This window comes from Penaeus vannamei, chromosome 5, assembly GCF_042767895.1.
Source record: "Penaeus vannamei isolate JL-2024 chromosome 5, ASM4276789v1, whole genome shotgun sequence".
Classification (NCBI taxonomy): Eukaryota; Metazoa; Arthropoda; class Malacostraca; order Decapoda; family Penaeidae; genus Penaeus; species Penaeus vannamei.
In genome coordinates, this window is record NC_091553.1 from 10,853,284 (window position 1) to 10,863,283 (window position 10,000).

Genomic DNA, 10,000 nt, shown 5'->3' on the forward strand with positions numbered 1-10,000 from the left:
TCACTATGGATCCAGCGATGAGAAAGATGCGAATAGCTGTGCACGGGACCCAAGTTTGTGGGAGGCATGAAGAAGGGGTGTGTTTTATGATGGATAAGTATAGACGAGACATAAAGGAGTGTGGGAAGAGATAAAATGGTACTCAGGAATTGGAATAGAGGGTGTGAGGAAAGTCTCTGAGGCAGATAATAGATGGATTATAAGAAGCAAGGATATGACGTAGGTCTGATTCATGAGAGCCGGAAACTCGCCAATATTCCAACAGAGAGCTATATCTCAGTTGATTTATGAATGATACCACATTAATGTGTTAGGAATTTGAAGGGGAAGGAGCTGCAGGGGGTGTAAGGGTGGGATATTAGGAGTGGTGGAGTTTGGGAGAAGCGGGGCATTGCTGTGCCATGAGCGGATTTCGTGTGTATCCTGGAGGGAGTGCAAAGGATAGAGGGATGGAGGAGGGAGAATGTGCCTAGTTAAAGGAAGGGGGTGGGTTAAAGGAGGAGTAGGGATGTGTATGTTAGTGTTAGGGAGGATGAATATCAGAAGGATGGATAGTTGGAGTTGAAGGGGACGTTGTCTTGGGAGGGATTAGGAGGAAAGGGTGAAGGTGAGTAAGAGGGGGATGCATATCAGGAGGATGGCATTGGGAGGATGGATATCAGTGGTGTGGTTGGGATTGAGGGGGGGCTAGGTTGTGTTGGGAGGGAGTAGGAGGAAGCGGGGTGTAGGGGGAATATTAGTAGAGGGTTATGAATATCGGGTAACCACTTCAAGTGTGGAAGGAGCATGAGTTAAGTGGATTTTGTGTCTCTGCTAATATAGCTTGAATGTCATCCATTGTTTCTGCAGTGGAGCTTTGTTGAGAGTAAGCTCAGAGAAGGTAATTGTTTCTGCAATGGGAAATTGGTTGAGAGTTTGTGGAAATGTATGTTTTCTTATGAGGGGGAAGATAGGGAGGATTGGTGTCTCAGGAACAAAGGTATAGGTAGGGGATAGATTGTGTTGCAGGGGAAGAAGGGTTAGAACATTTAGTCTGTCTACTGCGGTAGTGCAGGGAGGAGAGGGGCTGGTGTTGGGCTGTAGTTGAGATAGAGCTGTAGAAGAGATTGGGGTGTCTGGGTTTAGAGGGCAAAGGGAAATTTGGGCCCCCGAGGGATGTAGAATGGGAGAAGTGAAATTGTGTGGTCACTTTGGGTGGAGGGGGAAGGCTGGAGCGGACGATGTTGCTGGGAATATGGAATATGAGAGAAACCTTGTCAACGGTGCTTCCTGTCTGGCTTCACGTAAAGTGAGACGCCATTTTGTATCTAGGAGTTGCTACCCCAGATTCAAACTTGTAAGTGGGACAGCCTCTATAAAATACATTATGTAAATACCAGTTAGCACATGTCTGCATTGTGTTGAGCAGTTTGATTCCATTGGTACTTTCAGGTTGCCACAGGCATCGGTCGTGAAATGCAATGTTTGGCAGATGTCCAAAGCGCCAACAGTTTTGACATTGACGTGGAGGGGTTGGCATGGTCGAATAGGAGGGATTGTCCAGTTCAATGTAGATACGTAATGTAGAAGGTCATGTACAGAAGGTAATTTTGGCAATATTGGTTGGATTCCTTCGTTGACCTTTAGGAGGAATGGTGTAGTGAATGTACTGATTTCAGCATCTTCTGGCCTTTGAGGTATCCTGGCTAAGTTCTTCTTCTCCACAGTCTGACCAATCTTTGGTATCGACTGGGCAGTTTGGGTTGGGGGAGAGAGACAAGTTCACAGGTATTAAGGGTTGGATGAGGTCTCAGCAGGAATGGGGTTGCCAGAATGATCAGTTAATTCTAGATGAGTGCTATAGATTCAGTTTCTGATTGACTGTTACCAGACGGAGCCATCGCCTGGTATAGGAAAGGACCTCTACCTACTTGTTTTTGGAGGCATTGTTGAAAGAGAAGAGTGTTGCCTGAGTAAGGAGCTGTAGCAGGGATCACGAAAACGGGTCCCATTTAGCTGGGCCCAAACAGAGTATTTAAGATATCTGTAGGGCCAGGTGTGGTGGATAGTCGGGGACGTTTGAAGAGGGAGTATTACTTGAATGATGGAGAATAAGGTTGCAAGGTAGTAATAAGGAGGATTGGTTGTTTGATGAAGGTTGCAGGGGTGGAGTTGAATTTGGAGGGGAAGTTGGGGGTAGGAATGTCTTCTGGAGATTGGATTTCCAAGTTTGGGTGGCAATGCACTATAGGCATTGAGGAGCGGGCAGTAGTTTCAGTGTTCGGAGCCTGGGTCAAGGAGAGCCTGGTTGGGGCTTGTAGCTCAATAAAGGGATTACATTCTCATTACTGGTCATGGGGAACCTGATTATGTAAATAGGCCTATTCGGTCCACCTCCTCACTGAAGGCGGCTAGATTAGTCAGGAGTGCACCTAAATTCATAGTTCCCGCAGGCCGTTCAGGACTGGCACCAGGTCAGCCTTTCATCTCTCAGCACGGCTCACACCTTCCAGAAGTGTAGACAAAGCAAGAAGGATGAGAGGCAAGAGATAAGTTAGGTGCTGGAGAAAAAAGACCATGCAAAATTAGTTGAGCCAGGGCTGAGGCCCTAGGCAGGGAGATCCCTGCACAGTCTAGCCTCGTTTTTCCTAAGCCCCCCCACGCACAACAATGGCAAGGATAATTCAGATAAATACAGTATTTATATTTACAAGGCAAACAAGTAGATACATAGTATTTCTCTGGCTAAGAATGTAACTTACATTTTTTCCGAAATTAATAATAGAAAGAGAATAGAAACTGCCAGTGCAAATTTATCAATCTTAATGTTTTCTTTCTTTCATACATCATATAGGACCAAATTTAAAGTGACAGTTTACTCAGAAAATGTAACTTATTCTCTTTTAGTGTGGTTTACATTATATGTAACTTATTCTCTTTTAGTGTGGTTTACATTATATTTCTTAGGAATGAAATGAAAAAGTATATTGTTATGCAATTAAAAGAATGGCCAATTTTGTGCAGCTGACATGTTATTTTACAACTGACATTGAGAAGTAGAAGCAGGATACCTTCATCATTTCTTCTCTTTCTTTTTTTTTCTTTTTTTTTTTGTTGTTGTGCAGTGCTCTAACCTTTAAAGTACAGTGGGCACTTTTGCATGTATTTTTTAATATAATTTTCAAGTAAAACCATTGTTAGCATAATTAAAAATCCAAGTTTTAATTGAAAAAACTGAGCTGAAGACATGCCGTTATGAAAAAAATTGGCTGAGGGCCAAGGTAATGGGAACATGCTGTCATGAAGAATTTAGCTGAGGGCCAAGTTGACAGGAATGACTCATTGTGAATGCACAAAGATCTTGAAGTATGATTAGACTCAGTGGGCATTTAGGAAGGGACACTTGCATTATTTCCACCAGTAAATGAAGGTGGAATGTGTCATCTATATGCCCTGACAGGAAGAGCACTGGCTCCAGGTAAGACACCATTTCCATGCTCAGTATATTATACCTGCCTACTGTGGCTGGAGGGACAGGATTGTCACAAAAAAATAAATAATACAAAAACAAAACAAAATTACACAAATAACACTTAGAACTTATTGCCATTATTACTGCACAAGGTTGACTACCAATATAGAGCCTGATCAAGGAAAACAGTTTATTAAATAATTGTTGCATAGCTTTAAGAAATGACAAATATATAACATGGTAACTGGGAAAAAACAGCAATAGTTACTTTTGCAGAAAAAGACTGAATGAGCCTACATGCAGCACACACTGAGCTGCCCACCTAAGTAAGACTATTGCCCAGATTTTGAGCCACATGCAAAACCACAAGGTACTTGATCCAGCTTGTTAAACTAGACCTATTTTCAAGTTTTGAACATAACCAGTCAAAAATTTGAAGCTGTCCAGATAAATATAAAAGCTTCAGTGCTTTACTGTTTTTTAGAAGTTGCCAAAATATTACCCTAAAACTCAACTTTCATTAAGCACTTAAGTTCATTCATGTGAACTATGCTGCTATGCTGGATGAATAATATGGATAAGAGTCATTTAATTTAGTGCATAGTTATTGTTGAGCCACCTTTTTTCAAGGTTAAATAAGCATTATTATATGTTGTTATTGGTATGTAATGGCCAAGAAAAAGCAATTTGACTGTATGTGTATTCTTATGTAATATCAATTTTTTTCTAACATTCTGCACTATTCAACAAGTATTAGCAGCATACTTTATCACAATATGATGGTGAAATCCACTGGCACACCATTACTGTGACTCCAGTTTTAGAAGTTGTTAAAAATTGTAATGTGGTGGATGGTTAATGGTTAATGTTTGAAACAAATAAATGCCAGACATCAAAGGTCATATAGCACTATGGAAAAGCTTTGTCAGAAAGGGTAGGGAAGAAATAAAGATTGCATAAATTGTGTTAGATGTCAAAGATTAGAGAGCATTATAGATGAAGTAGTAAAATGGGAAAAAAGGGGAGCAGAAACTATAGCAGAACAGAAATAGAGGCTAAAAAGGCAGGGCAATTGATTGAACTATAGTGTATCTGTCACTGAAATGTATAGAAACAATGTTCAAGGGAAAAAATAGAGATGGCTAAGTTGGAAAAGTAGAAGAATCCAGAGAGGGGAAGGTGTTAGATGTCAAAGATTAAATAAAGTTCAGGAAAGTATGGTAATGAAAAGGGGAAAAAGGCAAGCAAATGAAGTAGAGCGATTAGTAAAATGGGAAAGATTAAGAAAGTAGAGTGATTGAGTTATCTCTAGAGTATATCTTTTTGACTGGGGAAGGAATATGGACATTATTCGGTGAAAAATGAGAGGTGGCTGCTGTTGGAGAAGTAAGAGGAGAATAATCAGTAGAATCAGAAATGGAGATGGAAAGTGGTGAAGTATCAGGAAGATTGTCTACAGGAAGGGGTCTGGAGGACACTGTAATGATAGAGGGAATCGTAGAGTATTTTCATGGATGTAGAGAGAGGAGGTATGTTAGAGGTTTGAGGGAGGACAACAGAGAGGAAACCCTTATAAGAGATAGAGGATGGATATCTGCAACATTTCAAATGTAGGAGAAGAAACAGAGTGATTGGGGATGGGTGAGGGGAGGAATGTTCCCTTGGGTCATCTTTAGGAAGTTTGGAGGTCTTCAAGGCTGAGGTGGGTTAGGTGAATAGGACTGAGGGAAACAAAGGTAGATATCTGAGGAGCATAAGAGGCAGTAGGAAAGGATGTAGTAGGAGAGGGGTGGAATGGAATGTAAGTTACCTGATGTGGACAAATAAAATTAGGTGGGTAGGTATCAGGAAGTGGTAAGATTGTAGTATCTGGATTTAGAATGGAAAAAGAATTTGACTGGGGGATAAAGAGAGTAAACGTAGGATGGTTTAGGGGTATGTAAAGGGAGAGATACTAGGGTGATGCAGAAATATCTTGTGAAGATGGTGGGTAGACTAGAGCAAGGGACTATTTGGAATAAGTTAAGGGAGAAAACCTTGTCTTTGCACTCTTCTCTGGCCTAGTTTCTTCAATTTGAGGAGGCCCATCTCAGACAACTTCTAGGCTAGCTCCTATAAAATACATTATGGAGCCTCCACAATTGGCAAGGCATACGTGACTGGAGCAGGGCAATTTGAACGGTCATGACCAGGTTTGACACATAGAGTGGCAGGCTGGGGAGCACAGCAGCTAAGCTGTGACCAAAATCAACATTTCTATATTGACAAGGAAGGGACTGTTATGGTCAGACATGGTAGGTGGACAATCCACCAATATAAACCTCATGGGGGAGGTCATGTCTACAGAAGCTTTAAATTTAGCAATATTGATGTGGAGCTTACACTGGACTCTGGAGTAGTGTGCAAGCATCACATGCATCACAATCAGCAAAGCAGGTAAGTAGGTCATTTTCACAGTCTGATCAGCCCTTGTTAGATAGACAAGCATTTGGAGGATAGAAAGAGTTCCAGAAAATAAGTATTAAGTGAGGGGAGTGCTTCAAGTGGTGGAATGGTTTGCTATTAAGACTAAGTTAGGGGTAGACAGTACAGAAGCTGGGGATTCAAAAGTGTGATAATCTAGAACGATCAGAGCGATCAGAAAGGCACCTCATGATTGTTTGGAGGTACTGTTGAAAGAGAAGGGTGGCTCTCAATAGAAGCTGGGAACCAAAGAATCGATCCCACTTGGCTGGGCCAAGGCAAACAGCATTTTCAGAAGGCTTGTGGGGTAGAGGCAGGCCAAAGATGAGGGCGAGAGGCAGATGGGGGTAGGGTAGAATGGAGTGGTATGTCGTGGGAGGACACGGATGAATAGGTGAAGAAGAGAGAGCGGTAGACATCAAAGAGGACTGCAAGTAGATGGAGAATATTGGAAGAGAGGAAGGGGTGCTTTCTATATTGAGTAATAACCTGGCAGCAGTGTTTGAAGAGTTAGAGGCTATTTGTAAGCGTTAAAGAGGGGGTATTAGTCCCCGGTGGTCAGAGCTGTGATCAAAGGAGGGGCAGGAGGTTGGAAAGCCATCAAAATCAATTTTAGATAGGTTACTTCTGTATAAAAACTTTAATTCTATAATAGGTAAAGAATCTTCATTATTAACATAGTGAGCCTGAATGAAATGGGGAAAAGAAATGGTCTTACCCCTCAGGGTCCCATAAAGGGTAAGGGTTAGGCAATTAACCAAGGGAATACTACAGGGTCTATGGCTCCTATACCTTGGAATTTGGACAGAAGACGAGATGGAAGAAGACACAAAAGAGGAAAAGAGAGAAGAAAATCAAGCAAAATTAGTTGATGCAAGGCTGACGCCCAAGGTAGGGGTGATCCCCTACATTTGGCCTCAGTTCCCGCTACCTAAGCCCTCCCATGATAACAATATATATAAGTATTGGGAGGGGTTTTTTTTCTTCATAGTTCACTCCATTTACCTTTTCCCCTTTCTCTCCCTTTCTCTAAAGCCCCTTCTCTCCATTCCACCTTTTTCTGTCTTGAATAGTCTTCCTTTACCTCTTTCTTTTATTTCTTTCCTACTTTCTTCTTCACAGATAATTTCCTATGCAAATCATTTCAGTGTACTTGCTCTGCAGATGATGTTATTGTAAATAATATTAAATTTACTAATAACAAAAATGAGAAGAACTGCAGTTGAAATAGATTCCCCTGATTATATATATATATATATATATATATATATATATATATATATATATATATATATATATATATATATATATATATATATATATATATATATATATATATATATATATATATATAATAAGGGAATGTGTGAACTGAGGAAACACAAAGTAAAATTAGGAAAAGAGTATTAGATTATATTCAAATGTGATTTTAATTGTAAAACTTTTTCTTATTGTTTAAACATACATTACTAAAGACTAAATAGAATATATGAGCAAAAGCAAATACAGTTCCCTCTGCCATAATATTTTCAGTGAATTGAAAGGCATGATAGGTTTTTCCTTTATTTATATACAAACATTATATTGCTATTAAAACTCTAAATTATGGAAGATCTCTCATATTAGAATGTAATTAATGTACGGTCTTTTGTCAATAATATTTATTGTGACAGAGCACATTAGGGGGTTTTATCTTTTTTTTTTTTAAATATAATTTATGACTATGAAGAAAAAATATATTACTTAATAAGAAGTGATAATTGCAATAACCTCTCAATTTTTTGGCTTTAATAACCCAGACAACAAAAAGACACAAGTAAATATATTCCTAGATCTTAAAGAGTTCTAAATTAATAAACAAACTTTGGGATATTTTTAACAAGTCATTCAATGTTTGTGGGTTACTAATAAGTATAGGAATGTTTAAGAGTTATCATTACTTTCATACTTACAATATGAAAAGTAAGAAAGCATACAATTTCAGCATAATTTGGTCTATTAAAACCCACCTTGACGGATACACATTTACTAAAATTAGTTTTTGTCAATCAATCGACTAAAGAGAGCATATATCTCTAACTAATAAAATTCTTACTGCATTACACTTAGGCAACATACAGAGACAAATTATTGCCATTTAATGAAAGTTTCCTGAGATTTTACATGATTATAAATATATGATAATATGGTCATTCCACAAACTTGAGAATGAGAGGCTTTTCTAGGACCTCAGCATAGCTGATTAGTTCTTAACATTATGGGGAAATGCTGTGTCCCCTGTCTCATGAGAAGAACAACAAAGGGAAAAAGAAAGATAAATAAATGTGCTCAGAAATATTGAAGAAACCTTTTTCTGGGTAACCAACAAAGTGCCATAATTTATATGTGAAAAGAACAATACAAGTATTTGCTGCATAATAATCTGAACATTGGTGGAAAATAACAAAAAACAATTCTGTTTCTGCAATGCATTTACTTAAGAAGAGATTGTAGATTAGTGAAGGCCTGACTTGGCATACAGGTCGACTAGGAAGCGTCCTCCTTGCACAACCTGGACGTTGGGCTTCCACCACTGGCTTGCACAACTTGAACATTCCCTCCTCCCACTTAGCTCAGCAATAACCTCTTCAGAAAAAAAAACATGAAACATTAATATTTTTTCTTACCAATGTAAATATTTGTTTTAAAAAGTGAAAAAGCGGGTCTTGCATATTTCAAAAAGTAATATCACAATGTTCATGGGGATAGTCTTTCTTAATGACTACTAATATTTCTATATTCTTTCCAAAACTAAAAGCAAATATTATAGTATGAAAATGCTACAGTTCTAAATATGATATGCAAACTTGTTTCAGGATGATTTGTCCTCTCACATCTAGCTTGATTTTAGTTTAATGAGGTAGGCTGTATTGGACAGCAGTCTCAAGAGTGTTGAGAAGCAGGATTCTAATGGCAAAGGAAAGTAGAATCCTTGATTTCTAATTTAAATATCCAGAGAAAACTAACAAATAAAACTAGCAATAGGAAATTTACACTCAGTATGTGAAGTTATAAAGGAAGAATAAAGAAGTGCATAAGGACTCAGTGGTTTGTCTAACTTAACCTGAACTCCACTGCTCCCTCCACTAGCTCTGGCACAATCTGAGGTTTCTACACTGTCATTGAAGTACCACCTTGAACCAAAAGATTGGTGGTTCCTCCTGTGCCACCTTGGACCAGAAGATTGGCACCTGTTCCACTGCTCCACCAACTGCATTCCTCCTCCAAAAAGGCTGCTAGTACTGAAGTTTTGCACAACTAGCCATCTGGTGGCTGGGACGGCCAGTGCTGCTCACTCCTCTACCCACAGTTTGAAATCCAATTGAACAGTTTGCTCCTTTGAAGGCTAGCAAGCCCACCCTTGCAAGTGAAAAAATCAAAATAAAATTCCAGAATTATGACTGAAATTTACTATGGCAAAAATTTTCTTTACTATCATATCTAAAGTTCTGCCACACATTAATGAGGGTCCCAGGTTTATGTATTTATTGATGTAATTTTATGTATTTCAGTAACATATGCAACATTGCTAAAAAGAAGCACTTTACCTGGTTGTGAAGCTGACACAGTAAGATGGTTAATTAATCACAACTTATGGTGTAATGTTTAAAATAGCAAAGCAATTGTACCAAGGGATGTAGTGGTTGTAGGTGAAAGTGTACTTGGTATAGCTGTAGTTACCATAAGTGTAGTTGAAGCTTAAGTAATAGCTGATTCTAATATCTGATTACTGCAGCAACTGATGTTACCTGCTGAAGTAGGTGTTGATATGGTCCTACATTACCTGTAGAGCTATAAGATACAGAATGCAGTGGGAATTGTTGTACTCCTGGAACTTGTGTATTTGTAAGTGTTGGTGCTAATAATGGAACTAACCGTTATGCAGCAGATGATTTGCTGGGAGTGGCTCAACAGTAGGCTTGGGATACTTTGAGCTTGAATAACGGACCTTTTTTGTACCTCAATGTCGCCAAGCCAAATCATTTTCTGCAACCTGAAGTAGATGTAAAACAGGCATTACAAAAATAACACTTACAAAAACTTACA

The 10,000-nt window shown here is 39.0% G+C and overlaps 1 protein-coding gene across 1 annotated transcript in view; it reads right to left on the bottom strand.

Annotated features, from left to right (window-relative positions):
- Positions 1-8,215: 8,215 nt before the first annotated feature.
- Positions 8,216-10,000, bottom strand: part of YL-1 (Vacuolar protein sorting-associated protein YL-1) — a 12,862-nt gene continuing 11,077 nt past the window's right edge. The window contains exons 9-14 of the mRNA XM_070121555.1: positions 9,830-9,947; positions 9,738-9,745; positions 9,583-9,624; positions 9,262-9,313; positions 9,071-9,172; positions 8,216-8,440 (exon numbers count right to left, since the gene is read on the bottom strand). Coding sequence (XP_069977656.1) covers positions 8,387-8,440; positions 9,071-9,172; positions 9,262-9,313; positions 9,583-9,624; positions 9,738-9,745; positions 9,830-9,947 — 376 coding nt within the window. The 3' untranslated portion in view covers positions 8,216-8,386. The remainder of the gene's footprint in view (positions 8,441-9,070; positions 9,173-9,261; positions 9,314-9,582; positions 9,625-9,737; positions 9,746-9,829; positions 9,948-10,000) is intronic.